At 57.1% G+C, this 17,052-nt stretch overlaps 1 protein-coding gene across 1 annotated transcript in view; it reads left to right on the top strand.

Annotated features, from left to right (window-relative positions):
• The window catches only part of PEPD (peptidase D), a 141,918-nt gene that overhangs the window by 111,054 nt on the left and 13,812 nt on the right, over nucleotides 1-17,052 (top strand). The window contains exons 10-12 of the mRNA XM_049863712.1: nucleotides 3,876-3,944; nucleotides 5,387-5,464; nucleotides 15,794-15,942. Coding sequence (XP_049719669.1) covers nucleotides 3,876-3,944; nucleotides 5,387-5,464; nucleotides 15,794-15,942 — 296 coding nt within the window. The remainder of the gene's footprint in view (nucleotides 1-3,875; nucleotides 3,945-5,386; nucleotides 5,465-15,793; nucleotides 15,943-17,052) is intronic.

Here is a 17,052-nt window from a genome sequence, read left to right as displayed (position 1 = left end):
GACTTGCTTTGTCTCCTGTCCTCTCCTGGATGTGTTGTGTATTTCCACAGGCTTTATTTGGTTCTCGTTAAAATCTGTCCTTTTTTTCCTACTGTACTTCGAGGTGTTAATTATTTTATACGTGTTCATAGTCTCTGTCTGATAGTCTTATTATCTGAAGTTCTTGGAGGTCTCAGCCTGCTGCTGGCTGTGTCTGAGGACTCTTGGGGGCCATTTTCTTGCATGTTTTATCATTTTGGATTGTGAGTTCATCATGTGTGTGCACATGTGTGCATACCTGTGTGTGTGCAGGGAAGCTTTATCTGTGCCAGTCCTGACTGGCCTGGGTTAAGGGTTTGTTTTCTTCTGTTGGGTGCTCCACGTAGCACCAGTCTGGGACCAAGTGTTTGTTAATTCCTGGCTTGGGGTTTCCAAACCATGCAGGTGGTTCAAACTTGAACCTGAAACTCGTATGAATTCTGATGGAAAAATTTTTTTTCCTTTTTACCCAGTACCCAGGCAAGCTTCCTTGTTGCCTCCTTAGGATGGTGGTTTTTTTTCCTGTCCACCCTTTTACTGAGGGTACAACACTGTACAAGTCCCAGCTTTTGTGTTGGCGTGTACGTGTGTGTGCGTGAACGTGTATTGTGTGTGTGAAGATCTGTTTCAGCCCCCTACCTTCCACAGGACCAAGGCCTGTCATCTGTCCCCACCCAGCAGTTAAAGCCAAGGGCTCTGTGTCCCCAAGACTGATGACTTCCTCTTCCTTCCAGGCCTCAGTTTTTTCCTTTCTTAGGAATTCAGCTCAATTTGTTATAATTTATGCAGCACCTCTAAGTGTTTGAGGTAGGAGAGTTTTTGTCTAAGTAATCTGCCACCATTTTATTGTTCCAGGGCTGATGGAACAGCTGGGTTTGGCCATAGACTTTGGTCAGTTGATAGCTAGCCCCCTCTGGTTATAAATCTACTGGACCCCCATATCCAGCTTACTGTTTGCCCTATAGTATAGCGGTGTCTTTATTAAATGTCGTTCTGGTGCAGCCTTGGTCTGTGAGCTGTCAAATGGGAAATCCGCTGGTCACTGCAGTCAGTTCTCATGGCCTGTTCTTGTTCCCGGTGGTCCCAGCTCCGACCTCTGAGCTCTCACCAAGCCATGCTGGAACCACGTGTTGCCTCATGTCAAGCATGTGGCCCCAATTTGGAGCATCCACTCCTCAGTCCCCAGCCCCTGAAAACTTGAAATGTGTCAGACTCCCATCTACCCGTGGGCCCCCTGAGTCACCCGCACTTGCCCCAGACCTGGAGTGCCTCTGTTCGCAGCTCAGGCGTGAGGTCCCAGGGAGAGGTCCTCGGACACATGCTAGCAGGAAAGTGGACTCCATTGCTGCATCTACCTGTCATTGTCACCAAAGAGCCAATTTGCCCTCACATTGTGCCAGGAGAGATAATTTAAACAAAATTAGGCACGGAAGTCCAATTTCCCAGAATTCTAAGCTCTCTTAGGCTAGAGTGAATCTCCAGCACGTGGCGTGTTCCTCCTTTTTTCGGCCTTTCCTTTGTGGGTGTGTAGAATCACGCATGTGGTTGGCAGAAGGGGCCTGGTGTTGGGCTGCAATTTGAACGGGGGAAAACTGGGTCAGCCTTTCCTTAGTTGAGTGCTTTTATAAGCTGCGCCTTTTACTCTGAGAACTTTTTTGTTTAAACTGAAGCCGTGGCCTAGAATAATGAAGGTCATCTCTGCTGCGGGGATTGTGCAGGAGTGGCACTGACTTCTAAGCTGAGCTGTGGGCGAAGGAGCCAAACCCGCCCACTTGTCCGGGCTGCCTCCTCCTTCTCAGCAGAATGTACTTGTTGGCCCATCTGCCTGTGTGATGGCACAGCCATCCCCTGGCCTGTTCTTCCTGAAGCCTGCCATTCCTGGTATGTCCTGGCTGATCCTCCGCTTGTCACCTGCCACAGCAGAGCCCAGCTATTCACACTCCCCTGAGAATGGCTGTCTGGGGCAGGGCTGTGCTTCCCAAAGCCGTCGGAGCACCACAGCTCTGTGGCATGTATGGGCATCTCCCATCAAGTGTGGGCTCATTGGGGGATTTCTGGTTGTTCGAGGCCCTGGTCTCTAGGTTAGGAGCCGCGAAGACATGGAACAGGCTTCTGAAGGTGCCAACCAGAGGGCGTCACACAGGACTGCTGGGTGGAGCTCTGGCCTTTGCCCCCCTCTGAAAGAACGTGTCGGCTGTAGCTGCGCTCTGGCTGCAGTGACGTGGGTCTCACTGTCCTCATGGCCCCTGGAGACTGAGGTGGAAGTTGCTGCCAGCTGCTTTCATGGCAGAGATGTGTAGGCTCCCACTGTGAATACGGGGGGCAGTTGACAGGGGGAGTATGTAGCTTTCCTTGCTTCTCTGGCAGTTCCCAAAATCCTTCGTGCTGAGGAAATCATCTCGCTTGCAGATGCCCAATTACCCTGTGAGGTTTGGAAGGCGAGCCTGAAAGCCAGCTGCATATAGCAGAACTGTTCCTACATGACAACGAGTTAACACTAGTCACAGCAATTACACGTAATTGGTGTTTACGGTGCCTGGAAGATTAGGCTCTTCCACATGGACATCTCCAAAGCAGGCCTGGAACATGCAGGGTGCCAGGCCACTCCACGTGCCCTGGGGCGGTGTTCCCTGCCCAAAGATTGGTTCTCTTCTAAGCCCCTGCCTGGTGGCAGGTGGGTGGGGTGGGGGTGCCGCAGCCTGCTTCTCAGCGACAGCCCAGCTGGGGCCAGGGCTTTGGGGAGGGTGTGAAGGCAGCTCCCTTCTGTTGCCTCCCTCACCAGCTGGTTTCTGCAGAGGTGCACACCTGGGATGCCCAAGAGACCAGGGCAGACCCTGAGGCAAGGCTTAGTCCCCTTGGAGCTGAGTCCCGTGCACAGGTCCTGAAGCATATGGCAGGGGAGGAGGTGGGGAGCCTCCCTGGAGTCCAGCACTGCTGGCTGGGTCTTGATGTGGCCAGTCAGCCCGCCAGCCCCTACGGCCATCTCTAGGACCTGCCTTCTGGCCACCGCGCTTGTCCCCACTGCCTGGCCTTTGACAGGGCTGGACCATCCTCCAGCCTGCTGTGCACACTGCTGACTCTTGGGCCCTGCTGGCCTCCACTCTCCTGGAAGGTCTCTCCCATGGCTCTGGCCTGGGGGCCCTGGTAACCAACTGCCTCCTGCCAGGGTCTTGTCTTTTCCTCCAGACCTTACACCTTGCCTGCCTGCCCAGAGTGGGAGCTTACCTGGGGAACCCAACCTGTGTGCTGTTTGTCTCTAGCAGGGAGAAGTAGGGCCTGCCCCCAGACCTTGCCTGTTTCCCCATCCCTGGAGATTGCCCTGCCCTGCGGTCCCCTTGGCCCAACCTGCAGACTGGCTCCTGTGCTCCTGTCCTGCACTGTGCCCTCCTCAGGCAAATCCAGGGACAGCGCTAGGACTAGAAGGCCTCTTGTGTTCTTCCCTGGCTGTGTGCCCAGTCCCTCCTGGTGGGGTGGGGTGTGGTCACTGGACACAGGGGTTGCCTGGAGGCACTTCCTCCAGCCCTGCAGAAAAGTGTGTGGCCCCTGCCCTGGTCTCATCTGTCCTGGCCTGGGAGGCTGGGGCAGTGCCGTGGTGTTCTAGGCCAGTGAGCTCTGCCAGCAGGTGGCTAGGCCTGCTGGTCCCTCAGTTCCAGCCTTCCTCCCTCCCTCTGCGCTGACCTGTGTGATCCTGTGGCTGATCCCAGGCTCCAAGAGTCACAGGTGTAATCTGGGGATGTCAGATGGCACTAGGGACACAGAGTAAGGCCTGGGCTGAGGACTTGCACTTGGTGGGGGAGAGGGAGGGGAGACAACGTTCACGCCCCGTGACACCCTGACGCGTCTCCCTTCGCCTGCAGCCTCTTCGAGCACTACTGCTACTCCCGGGGCGGCATGCGCCACAGCTCCTACACCTGCATCTGCGGCAGGTAAGAGGGCACCTGGGTCACGGGGACCAGCTTCCCTGTGGGCAGGTGGCCATGATCCCGGGAGGAGGCTAGGTGGTCCGTGGAGTGGGCCACACCTTCCCCATCCTCCTCAGCTCCCCCACAGCTTAGACGTCCACACCAGGGTCCAACTTCCCAACCTTGGAATTCGCTCTTCCTTCCTAAGGCTCAGGGAGCCGAGGTTGCCTAGGCCTGCTTCACTAGAGGGGCTGGGCCCAATGGTGGGGTGAAGGAGGGAGAGCCTGGCATCGCCTCCCTTCCAGTTCCCAGTCGGGCAGCCTGGAGGCGTGAGTGTGGCTGGCATAGGAGCTTAGGCTGGAAGCTGGTCCCTGAGCAGGCTCCTCCTGGGGCCCTGCCGGCCCTGGGGTTGGCAGGGTGCCCTCCCCGCCTCAGTCCCGACCAGTCAGGCACACACACCACATGTAGGGCTGGCCTGGGACCTCAAGCTGGAACACTCCTGTGTGTGACGGGGCTCCGTGTGTGTGCACGGGTCTGTGTGTACCACTCTTGTCCCCCAGTTCTGCCCAAGTTCAGGCCCTGGGATCTGCCCTGCCCAGCCAGGACGGAGCCGGTAGCTGTCTGCTAAGTGTATATCCTCAGCACATGAATAATACATGCGACCATCTCAGTCCTTGGAAATGTTCTTCTCTGGTGGATAGAGAGAAAAATCATTATTTCTACTTTTATGATTCCTGAGACTCCCGAACGGGGCCACAAATACTACACCCAGGTGGATTTTTTTCCTTTGGACAGACTTACAAGTACATTTTTTTTTCTTAAAGCCATCTCTCATTAGGGAAGCTTGGAGGCCGCTGGCTTCCTCTCTCGGGCGCAGCGGCACTGCCCCAGCTCCTCCCCTTCTGCATTCCCCTCTCTCTTTAAAACCAAAACCAAACCCACCCTCATCAAGCTGATTCCAACCCATAACGACCCTATAGGACAGAGTACAACTGCCCCATAGGGTTTCCAAGGAGTGCCTGGTGGATTCAGACTGCCGACCTTCTGGTTAGTAGCCGAGCTCTTTAAGCACTGCACCACCACGCCTCCACCCTCTCCCTTTAGCCACCAGAAAAAGAGGGTTTCCTTGGAGTTCCCTCCCCAGACCCACAGCCGTTGCTCCCTGTTTTTGTTCTTTCTACGTGCTGCCCACATTGTGAGGGCCTCCAGTCTTGCCCCCCACCCCAAACCCAGAGGCCACCAGCCTGAGGGCCACTCACAGGTACCCATGCCATGAGCTGAGAGGCTGGCCGTCCAGCTGCAGGGCTACACTGTGCCTCCAACCTCCTCAGGCTGTGAGGCCTGGTCTAGCTGCCCCTGGGCCTCTGCTGGAGGGTGGATGGTGCTGCCCAGGGGTGGGGGCTGTGGTGCCAGCGCCTCGGGGGCCACTGGTTGAGGTGTGCATCGAGCATCCTCTCTCTCTGCAGTGGTGAGAACTCAGCCGTGCTGCACTATGGGCACGCCGGGGCCCCCAACGACCGCACAATCCAGGATGGAGACATGTGGTGAGTAAGGCCACCCCTGCCCTGGTCAGGCTGATCACAGCGAGGTCCCAGGTCTGCGGCTGCCAGACTTCTCTGCCAAAGCCGCAGGCCCCCTGTGTGGTGCCTTCTTTGCCAGGGCCAAGGGCCTGTACCCCACAAGTAAGCACCAAGGGGAATTGTCCTGCAGGGCCCCAGGGTGGCAGGCTCTCTAAGGAGGGCCTAAACTGTCCCCAGCCTGTTCTCTCACTCTCACAAGCATCTCTGTGGCACGAGACAGTCAGTGGGGCAGGGCACCTCGGTCTGGAGCAGGGAAGACCAGCTCCAGGGAGCCTCTCACTCTCCGAACCCCACCAGACTCGGTCACCAGAGCCCTGGGCATAGGCACCACCTGAGCCAGCATGTCAGAGATGGTCCTCTGTCCCCCAGGCTGTTTGCAGGGCTTTCCTGAACACTGTTAACCATGGTCGAGGCTCTTCATGGAGGTGATGACTAGGCAGGTGTGGGCAGGTTCCTGCCAGTCAGGGCAGCCCAAGCCATGCTTCAAGTTGGCCAGGTGCTGGGTGTGGGGCCTGGCCACAGCCCCACCAGGCCACCTGGTAATGCCCTTCAGCTCTTTGGCTGTGGTTGTCAACCAGCAGGTGGGGATACACAGTCCCACTCCTTGGTCCCTTTTCATCCTGTGGCTGGTACTCCTGGACATGGTTCCCTCAGAGCCCTGTGTGAGGCAGACTCGTGGGCCTCCACAACAGGGCACAGGCACGTGTGTACAGACCCGCAGGCTGCCCCAGAGATGGCTGTGTTCTTAACTGCCGTTGCCAAGTATTTGCCAATCGCCTCCCTGTCCACAGGGGACATGGGCACCAAGACTGGCCACAGCCCTTCCACTTACTTGAGGTCAGTGGTGGACAGAATGTTCTGGCTTGGGCAGCTGTTGGCAGGAGCCCAGCTCATCCTTCTAGAGGGAAACAGCCTCTTCCTTCCCTCCCTGAGCCTCAGTGTACTCATCTGAGTGGAGAAAACATGGCTGTAGAAGAGGCCTATTAGGAAGGCGAGTGCTAAGCTGATGTGCCATCTCTCCCAGGGGCCTGGCCAGCAGGTGGAAAGGTGGGAGCATGCAGAGGGGTGATGCCACAAGTGGCCAGAGAGGAGGACAGTAGCACTGCCACTCACTGGCCACTCTGTGTGGCCCACTGGACCTGTGTCCCAGCTCCCAGGCCTGCCTGCTTGCACCAGCTCCTCAGAGCTCACTGTCTGTTTCGCCCATGGGGTGCAGTGGGTCCCACAGATTGTGGGCTGCTACCAGTCTGCAGGGGGGGCACATGCTGCCACTGGGCGCCTAGGCAGTGGGCTTGGTTGGGGCAGTGGCCATGCCCAGGGCTGGGACCCTCCTGGAGTGTCTGATGTCCTACCTGGTCTAGGAGCCAAGGGCAGGTGTAACTTGGCCAGGGCCCTCCCCTGTACCTGACACCAGGTGTGCCTCCTTACGTAGATTTTCTCACCTACTCCTGACCTTGACCCCATGAGGTGGGTATCTCACCTTCAGTTTGCAGACCAGGTGTCTGAGATACAAGGAAGGTACCATATCCAGGTGTGAGCTGTGGAACCAGAGCGTGGGGCCACCTCTGACCATCAGAGCAGGGGTGGCTGCTCCAAACGTGGCACAGCTAGAGGCTAGGGAAAGGAAGGGTAGAAGCCCCTGCCCTCTGAGCCATGGCTGAACCACTGCTGGCCCCAAAAGGAGACCAGCTGGCTGCTTTAGGGACTGTCACCCCTGAAACCTTCTCCAATGCTATTTGACCCTGTGGGCCAATCCGGCTGGGCTGGGAGGACAGGGCGTAGCAGAGGCCCAGCCATGCTACAGCTCCCAGCCACCCCGGTGATAGCTCTAGCCAGCTGTACCCCTGGGGTGGCCCCTGATCGGGGGACCCCCCACTATCAGGCCCTCATATGGCACAGATGCTTCCGCCTCAGCTCTCCTGGGCAATGCATGCACCTGTCTCCCGGCTGCAGCTGCAGACCCTCGAGTGATCCTAGGAAGCCCACGGGTATTACTGCCGACCCAAATTGGTGATTTTGTTTTTATTTTTCTAGTGCTAACTTTGAAACGTAGCCAGTAAAATAATTACGAGTTTATTATAACCAACTTATTATGCAGCATTTAGAACAACATGTTTTGTTGATTACTGGTACTACCAGATTGCTGGCGGCACTTATAAGCCATTGTTTTATTGAAATTGATCTGTCAAACGCCTCCCTCATTTGGCTAACAACAAATCACTCTGCTATCCCAACATAAAATCCCCAGTACTTCATCAGGTGTGGAACTAAAATCTGGGTGTAGTGCAAATATTTTCCTAAATCTGAGTGCCCCCAGAGTGGTGCATGTGGTCTGGGATGTCTACCACAGGTGTACAGCCTGGGACTCTGTCCTTTGACCTTGGATAAAAATGCCCCAGAGACATTTTAACATTTAGTAATGGGGCTGTTTAGGGGGTGGGAGTGCATTCCTCTACCCATAGTCCTAGACTTGTGTACGCCACACACAGGAAGTCTGATGATGAGCACAGAGGGTCCTGAGTTGAGTCCCCGCCCTAGTTGCATGGCCACCTCTTTGAGCCTCAGTTTCTCCATCGGTCATGAGTGGGGGCTCTCCTAGCCAGCACCTCACCATGGGGAGGCTTCGCTGATAACCAGTGCAGTGCTGAGTGTGGAGCCTGGACCGTGTGAGCCCTCAGCAGGCGTGAGCCCTCAGCAGGCATGAGCTCCGCCGGTGATGCTCACCACCAGAGCCGGGCAGGCCGGAACCACCCCTTACTTGTACTCCCAGCCCCCAAGGCCCTTCCTTAGTGTTCCCCTGGCCCATCCAGCAGACAGGTACTGTCTCTTGGCTTGAGGTCAGAACCACAGGCAGAGCATGAGCCAGGCCTGGTGTATTCATGGACAACTCTGGGCTTGTGAGGCCTTCCTGTTCTGTTTTCAGCCCCAAGGAGCCCTCTGTGTGTCAAGGTGGAGCTTCAAGTTGGCCAGGCCCACTTCCCTCCACTGTCCTTGCAGTACCAGGAGTTTCCCCATGAACTGGGCCATGGCCACGGTCATTGCCAACAAGGTCTGTAAATTGGGCACGCTGCTGCTTACTGCAGGTTAAGCTGGCCACTCAAGAATGGAGGAGGGCATTTTGAGGGCCACTCCTCACACCAAGCCTGTGGCCCTTTGGGCCCCTTCCTGTCTCTCTGGGCTAGGTGGCCCCACCGGCTCACTGTGGATCCAGGGGTGAGGGCTGGGCCTTTGGCATGTTTTCAGATCCCCTTGGTGTGTTTTCAAGTCTTCTCTGGACTTGGTTCAGAGCCACGAGGCTTCTTGTGGGATCTGGGGCCATGATGCTGTGGCAGTTAACTGCTGTGTCCCTGGGTCACCATGAAACCCCATCACCAGGTCATGACCCTAAAAGGGCCACTTGTGGCTTTTTGGTTTTATCTTTAAGGCGGGCAGGCAGACCTTCTGAAACAGGGTTACGGAGGTGTGGTGCCCTGGCAAATTAACGCTCTTAACGTGCTCACGCAAATGACGATGTCTAAGGCTTTTTGAAACCCTAAGTGTGAGGCCCCCCAGGCGCCTCTCCACAAATTCAGTCCCAAGCAGGTCTGTGTGTACACAGGTGTGGCTGGCACCACCCCTGCTCCGGATCATCCCCTGTGCCTTCACGCCTGGGCCCTGGAGACTAGATTCCCCAAGGCCATGGAGGGACTGAGGGCCGGCGAGCTGTCCGTGGACCACCAGGAGGCGGCATCACCCGTGTTTAAATCCTCTGGGAAGCTGTGGCCCAAGGTGGACCCTTGTGCTGGAGTCCAGGGTCACGCCTGCCTTGCTGCACTCTCTGCCTCCCCTAGGCCCATCAGCAGTCACACCCCACAGAGCTAGAGATGAGGGGCCCAGGATGTGGAGAAAAAAAAAAAAAACCCGTTGCCGTCGAGTCGATTCTGACTCATAGCAACCCTGTATTCGAACTGCCGACCTTTTGGTTAGCAACCGTAGCTTGTAACTACTGGGGCCCCAGGATGTGTAATGCAGCGAGGAAAGGCAGCTGATTTGGAAAGCAGCTGGGACACCCCTCCTTGCCTATAGCCTCCACCCTGTGTTGGGGTGTTCTGTGGTGGGGTGCCTCGTGACCCCTCAGAACCTTCTTCAGCGTGAGTCCAAGGATGTCTCAGAGCTGGGTTGCCCAACTGCAGGCAGGATGTGGCTGGTGGGCTGCGAGTTGGACCTTCCATCACTGGCCAGAAGAGGGCAGTGTCGTCTCAGGACGTGTGGGATGGCCCTCGTCCCTGCTGGGTTGTCGCCTTCTGTGTCCTGAGGGCAGACAGCAGCAGCCTTGCCCCTAGCCATGCACCCTGGGGCATGAGAGGTGAGTGGCCAGCCCAGCTAGGGTGGAGAGTCCTGTCCCAGCCCCACACTCAGCAGCCAGCCAGAGGTATCTCCTGCCTCTCTTTCCTATTGTAGGGCTAGGCCCCATCAGTCTCCCTGCCCTGATGGCGGTCAGCAGGAAGGCCCAGCTCATGTATACTTGTCCTGCTGACCAACAGAGGTGGGGACATAGCTCTTGTTCACTAAAGCACGACTTATCTTTGTCCAGATAAACATAAAAAACCCAAAACCATTGCCATCGAGTCGATTCCAACTCATAGCAACCCTGTAGGACAAAATAGAACTGCCTATAGGGTTACCAAGGAGCAGCTGGTGGATTCGAACTGCTGACCTTTTTGGTTAGCAGCCTGAGCTTTTAACCACTGCACCACCAGGGCTCAGCGGGAAAGCCCTTGGAGACACCCCGAACGCTTGCTGCCACATAGAGCCACTCCTACCTGTGCCACGTCCCCAAGCCAGGCGACATCAATGTCCTTCCTCAACACAGCTGGGAGAGTCACCACTCTGCCCCATGCTTTCTTCCTAGAGGTGAGGAGACAGGCCCACGAGGGGTCATCGCCAAGGCAGTGTCCCTTCTCCCCCTGGCTACCCTTTCTCTGCCACCAGTGCACTCCATCCTGTCCCTTCTCAAGTTCATTCCCTGTTAACTCAGCAGATCTGATGTGGATCAGACACGAATTTAAATGGCTTGGGAAGCTCAAGCCTCCTCACCTCCTCCATCCAGGGGTACTGGGCCGTGAGCAGTTTCCCCATCCAGACGCCCGCCTCGTCATCCCTGCGGGCTTTGGGGTGCCCACTGCTCACCTGGGCTTCAGCACCCTCCTTGGGCCCTACAGGCTGAAAAGGGATGATTCTCCCAACCCTGGTTGGACAGTTAGGCTAGTGTCTGTCTTGCATCTGTGCCTAAGGGCTATTCCCCAACACCAGGCAGGAAGTGGCAGTCAGCAGAGGGGCTGGTGCAAGAGGGCACCCATCAGGGCCTCCATCTATGGCTTAGTGGCCTTTGGAGTAGAGTGCCCCCCTCCCCCCGCCCGCCATGTCCTTCATCCTGCTGCCAGGCCCAGCCCCACTCCCCCATCTGGCCGTTTCCTCAGAGGGACACTGGGTTTTCACCAGCCAGCTCCATTTCAGGGATTTCATGGTCTCAAGGACATGCCCAGTCCTCAGGGCCAGAGAGCACTCTCAGGAGGGCCCAGGCTTCAGTCAGTCATTGGTCCAGACCAGTGGCCTTGGCCTTCACCCTTCCATTCCAGGTAGACGCACCCTTTGTGTTCCAGCCCAGTACTCACACACGTAGATATGCCCAGGTTATCTCCAGGTACCCGGGCCATAGTTTTCTGTCTGTTCTGTTTGTTACTGTTGTTTGGTCGCACCCCACTCAGTTGGTTTCATGACCCACAGTTTGAAAAACACTGGCCAGACAGCCTGGGTGCCAGCAGACATCACGGGACGCTAGTCACCAGAAAAGTGAGAGGAAGCATGTGCTGTGTGCATGACGCCGACTCACTCCCTCCCCCGCAAAGGCTGCCATCCTGACGCCTGCCCGGGTCCACTTTGCGCTATTGTGGCAGCAAACCTCAGGTCAGACAGCGGGGTCCCACCCACGTAGCAGGCAAGGTATCCTGTAGTGCTCTTCCTAGGGACTCGGCCCCATGTCGGAGCTCCACTTCCTGTCATGTTGTCTATACAGTGGTGACAATGAGTCTCTCCAGACACAGCAGGCCCACAGCACATGGCTGCTGTTGTTGCTGAGGGAACCCAGGGTTAGCAGCCCAGGGCCTGGGAACCCAGAAGCTGCTTCCATAGTGGACTGATGCTTTCCCGTGTGCCCCCAGGAGCAGCTACCCTGTAACTGGACAGAGAGGTGCTCTCTGGGTCAGCCTCGAACACTCTGCGCGATGTTGGAGCTTCGCACTCGGCAGAGGCCTGGCCGGGAGCGGGTGGCCAGCCCATGCCAGGGAGACCAAAGCTCGCCACTTTGTCTGGAGGGGCTGCCCACTGCCACTGAATAACAGAAAAGTGGCCCCGTGGCCCTTCCTTTCTGACACTGAGGTCTGAAGGGAAGCTAGAGTTGTCTGCTGTTCAGAAATCCCCCTGCCTGTCCTGGGACGCAGGCTGGTGGCTGCACAGCGGGCTCTGAACTGCTTGCTCCTTGGTTGTGTGTAGGCTGTGCGTGTACATGTCTGCATGTGTAGCGTGTCAAAATCGACTCCACGGCCACGGCTTTGGGATTTTTTTGGGGGGTGAAAAGTAGGTAAGAGCCATACTCAGGAGATCAAAATGACGCCACAAACTTAGTACAGAGTGGCCGTTGTATAAATGTTGCAGCATTTCCCCAAAACTGTTCCCAAGTGTGATATCACTGGCCGAAGCATCTCGCAGGCCTTCTGCCCATGGGCTGGCTGGTCGCTGTAGTGGGGCTGAGGGAGTTGAGGGGGCCTGAGGAGGGGCTGGGTGGGCCGATGGTGGCAGGTAGCCCAGGCCCAAAGCTGCCCTTGGAAGAATCAATGGAAGGCAGAACCTGTCATCCCAGCCAGAAATAGAATCAGATGAGCACATGTGAGGGCCAAGAAGCCAGCATGTTACTTGGAGATGTGTAATATCTCCCCAGATGTCTTAGATTATCACACAGATTCACTCGGCCAAAGATGGTAATGTCCCTGGTGGGTGTCCCCAGGCAGCCACGAGGGAGGGATCCTGTGTTCTCCTTTGAGCCAAAGTATGACAGAATTCTCCATTATTGTCAGTTTGCATTCAGAGGACAGATGAAGTGGACACCCAGGAGTTGGAGGGAGGTGATTTATAAAAGTGATGGCTGTCATCCCTGGATTCCGGAATGGCTTGAATCGGCATTAACTTATGTGTGTAGAAACTCTGAGGGGGACTTAAAAAAAAAAAAAAAAAAAGATAGGGAACCGAGAGCACGAAAATAGACTGCAGCCCCATGCCTGAGTGTCGCGGGGCCACCGGCCAGCCGGGTGTACACTTCCTTCTCCAGAAGGGGTGTGATTCTAAAACAAAGGCTGCAGTTGAAGTCTTCCAGAATCTGAAAGATAAAGGCAGGCTGGCCGAGGCTGATGGGAACTCCGAGCGCCACTGTGCCTCGCTCTTTCTGGTTTTTTGAGGTGGTTTGGAGAACTTGGTGGAGAAGCTTGCATGGGAGAAGTTGTCTTCACCATCCTAGCTGTACTCGATGTGCTCTTGTGGGCGCTCACCAAGGCTTCCTGGTTTTTTAAATAGTTCAATTTCTGTTTTTTCTTTTAGAAAAGCACAGTCCATGAGGATTTTCTGTCCACCTGGGGCGCTGCTGCAGTCTGCCCTCTGATGTGGCAGCCCCCAGGAATCTGTCCCCCACACCCCAGCTCTGCCCTGTCTGCTCAGTCTCTTCCAGGATGTTCTAGATCACCAAGCTGCTAACATCCTCCTCTGTTGGCTCCTGGGAGCCCAAATGAAAACGCTCTGCTTCCCTGGGTGAAACTGGGCCGCGGGAGCTGGCAGCCATGGCACCATCCCCCTATTAAAAGTGGAAAAACTGAGGCCTGGAAAGCTGAGTGCCTGAGCCATGACAGGAGAGCAGTGGCTAGCTCTGAGTTGCTCTGCTGAACCACTGTTCAGAGCCTCAGTTTCTCCTTTTGGTTTTAGGGGTTAAATGTGCTCCGCCCTCCTGGGCAGCTCTGTGGGGGTGTGGGCTACAGTAACCTCCAGGCAGCTGTTGGCCCAAACACCCCACTGCATCTGGACCCTCCCAGGGAGCCAGATGCCTGGGTGTGTCTGCTCAGGGCCAGTCTCTGTTTCCTTGTCTTCCACTTGCACGCGGGGCTCGTATGGGTCCCCCTCAAATGCAGCCCACATCCCGTCTTCAGCCTGTCCCAGGCAGGGTCCCCCCAGAGTCTGACTTTGACCCAGCCCCAAAGTTCCCCAGTTGTGCAGGCAGGAGCTCCTCCCCACCCCCGGAGAGATCACCTGAGGTGTTATCTGGTGCTTTTTGCTCCTGTTGACACTGTTTATGGTGTTTTGCAATCAGAAAAGCCAGGAGATTAAAAAGCCCCTGGCTGGGGACTTTGGATTCTAGCAAAGCATCTGGGGATCCTGAGCATTCAAGTTTTTCCTCTAAAAATCTCTTTCTGAGAGGTAGCTCCACACACAGGGCCCAGGTCCCCCACCCCTGCTGTGTCCCACAGCGTTGGACCCCCAAAGGCAGGTGCCCAGGCAGCTTCTGGAATGTTCGTTGAGCAGCTTCTTCCCATTAGAGCCGCATTTGGATGAGAGGCCCTTGTAAACTAGGGGGAGACAATGGCCCCTGGGTTCACATTTGCCAGGATTTGTGCAACTGCAGACTGACCCCTACAGGAAGCCGCGGGTGGGGAGACATGGAAGATGGAGCCAGTGAGGGGATCTGGGCTCCAGCCAGTCTGCAGAGGACAACCCCCACCTCCTCTGCTCCCCCTGGCTCTGTGGTCACCTAGTCCAGAGTGGTGGCACAGTCCCAGGCCTGGGCCTGCACCACTGTCCTTCAGCTTGTTTTGTCACTATCGGCCTCATGACTGGCCCAAGGCCCTGGCAGGAGCAGCCCCCACTCTGTGGCCAGCTGTTGGGCAGCCTCCTGTGGGGCTGAGTTGGGATAGTGCGGGGGATGGGCCATTCAGTTCGTCCATCTCCGTTCCTCTTGTCCATGCTCCGCCTTGTCCTCTTGGTTGAAGGGGCTTTGTGGACATCTGGAGCCAGGTCTGGGCCTGGTAGCCCCGCTGTCATGTTCACCTGAGAGGTGAGCATGGCTGGGTTCTTGTGCCCTTGGCCAGCGTGGGGCCCCAGGCCCAGGCAGAGCATGGTCAGGCAGCAAGGTTATGGGATGGGGCTCCCCCTCCTGCTTCCGGGCCCCTCTGCACCAGGGGCCCCTATCACGGGATGTGTAGGGTGGCGAGGCGGGGGCAGGCTGGGCTGGGCGCATTCTCCTGACTCAGCAGACCTCCCCATCTGTCCACCTGCCCACCTCTGCTGGCTCATGGCTCCCAGCCTCTTCTGTCCCTTCCCTACACTGACCGCAATGGGACCCACTCTTCACACCCTTCGTCTGTGTCCTGCAGGACCGTCCGTGTCTGCTGGCCATGCTCTGACCTCTGGCTTCCTTCCTGCCCTTCCCTTGGCTCCTGGCAGAGCAAGTCCCTCCCACCCCAGTGGGGAGAGGGACAATGTCAGACACTGCCCCTGGCTAAGGGGATCCCAGAGCTGGTGCAGAACCAGAGGCCCCAGCTGTCTCCTGGGTGTCCTCAGGACTGTGAAAACATGAAACATGTTCTCTCGGGCAGGTGGGTCCATCCCAAGGCCACTGTCAGCCTCCTGCTCTCCCTCCCATGAGTGTTGCCTTGTGGGCTGTAGCCGGGCTGTGCTGGGGGCCAGGCAGCCCTGGGAGGGTCTGTTGGAGTCACTTGTCTGGAGCTGGGCAGTGGGTGGGAACCTGGTTCTCTAGGCGACTCCTCACAGCGGGGTACGCAAGGCCTGGCTAGACAGGATCAGCTGAGGACAGGGGTTATCTACGGAGTATCAGCCCTGCCCCCCTGGCCTTCCTGCTCAGGCTGAGCCCTGTACTCCCTTTTTTTCTGGGGACAGAGGTCTCCCAGGATAGCTCTGGGTGTCTTTGCTGCTCATGCACCGGTTGGGAGGCACCAGGATACAAGGGCCCCAAACTGCTGCCTACGCTTATCCCATGCAGAGATGGCGGGCTCCATGTTCAGGGCGTCACCCAACTCTCAGGCCCACCCCCCATGTCTCCAGCTGTCAGCACTTATGCACTGCAAGGCCAGGGGGTGATGCTGAGCCCAAGGGCCCCCAGTGGCTCTGGCTGCACTCCAGGGCTGAGGGGGGTGACCCCAAGGGCCCCCTGTGGCTTTGGCTCCGCTCCAGGGCCGACACGCTCTCCTCTCCCCCCAGCCTCTTCGACATGGGTGGTGAGTATTACTGTTTCTCGTCTGACATCACGTGCTCCTTTCCTGCCAATGGCAAGTTCACCGAGGACCAAAAGGCCATCTACGAGGCGGTACTGCGGAGCTGCCGCGCGGTCATGAATGCCATGAAGCCAGGTGAGGGGGGTGGGGCTGCCAGAGCAGAGCCACCACCACAGGGTACCTGTAAGGGACAGGTCCTGCATTCTGTGGCTTCTCCATCCTCCACCTCCAGCTTTATACCAGGCCAAAAAGATGTAGCTGGTGGGTCCTTGAATGTCCCGCTATCCCCAGGATCTCCCAGGAAATCCTGCCGAGAAGCAGGGACAGAGCTGGGATTGGGGGGCTCAGTCCCAAGATCGCCTGTATTCCGTTGGTCTTCTCCCACCTACATGTCTCCTGCCTCCACTGGCCACTGGGACGTCAGTGTGTCCCCTGCCCTGAATCAGGGTCCACTCCAGGGAGGGCTCAGTCAGTCTGGCCTCTGCCCCACTCAGCTGCTCACTGGCTCTGTGACGCTGGGCTCCTCCCTGAGTGGCTCCTTCCTCTTCTGGGATGTGGGGGAGCAGCACCCCTCTCAGCAGCTTGGGAGGATGGAATTGCACCCCGTAAAGCACCCACAATGCTGCTTCGTACGTGAGTGCTCCCCAGTGCTCCCCATCACCGCTGTGACAGCAGCCTTGATCTGGACCCGGGCATTTCTCCCTCCCACCAACCAGGCGGTTGATGGGTCCTGCACCTGCCCACCCCTCCCACACCCACCCTGAAGGCCTTGGGGCACAGGCAGTCCACCAGGTCCCACCAGGCTGCCCCTTGGCTGTGCACCACATCCACCAAGTACAGAGTGGTTGGAGGACATGTGCAAGGCGACTTACTGGTGGCACCTCTGGGAGGCCCATGCCCCCATGTCATTGTTGGCCTTGCTCCTTCCCTCCATGGCCTGGGTGGGTGAATTCGGCACAAGGAGTAGCAGTTCAGCAACTGCAGGCTCAAACCCCAGGTCTGGTCTTTGGCTTTTTCTGCCCTGTAACAACAAGACTTCCAGCAGTAGTCCCAGTGTTTTTACCTTTGTCTCAAGGGGAGTATTTAGGGCCGTGGACTTGTCCTGTTCCTGCTGCAGGCCTTCCAGAGCTTTCAAGGTGGTCCCTCTGAATTCCTCAGTGCCTGAGCAGATTTCTGTGGGCCACTACACACCCCACACACCGCCAGGTCACATGGCTCCTGATGACCGTTGGCCACAACCTGATG

The sequence above is a fragment of the Elephas maximus genome, chromosome 21 (assembly GCF_024166365.1).
Source record: "Elephas maximus indicus isolate mEleMax1 chromosome 21, mEleMax1 primary haplotype, whole genome shotgun sequence".
NCBI lineage: Eukaryota > Metazoa > Chordata > Mammalia > Proboscidea > Elephantidae > Elephas > Elephas maximus.
Note: the sequence above shows the minus strand (reverse complement) of the source record. Positions and strands in the feature narration are given on the sequence as shown.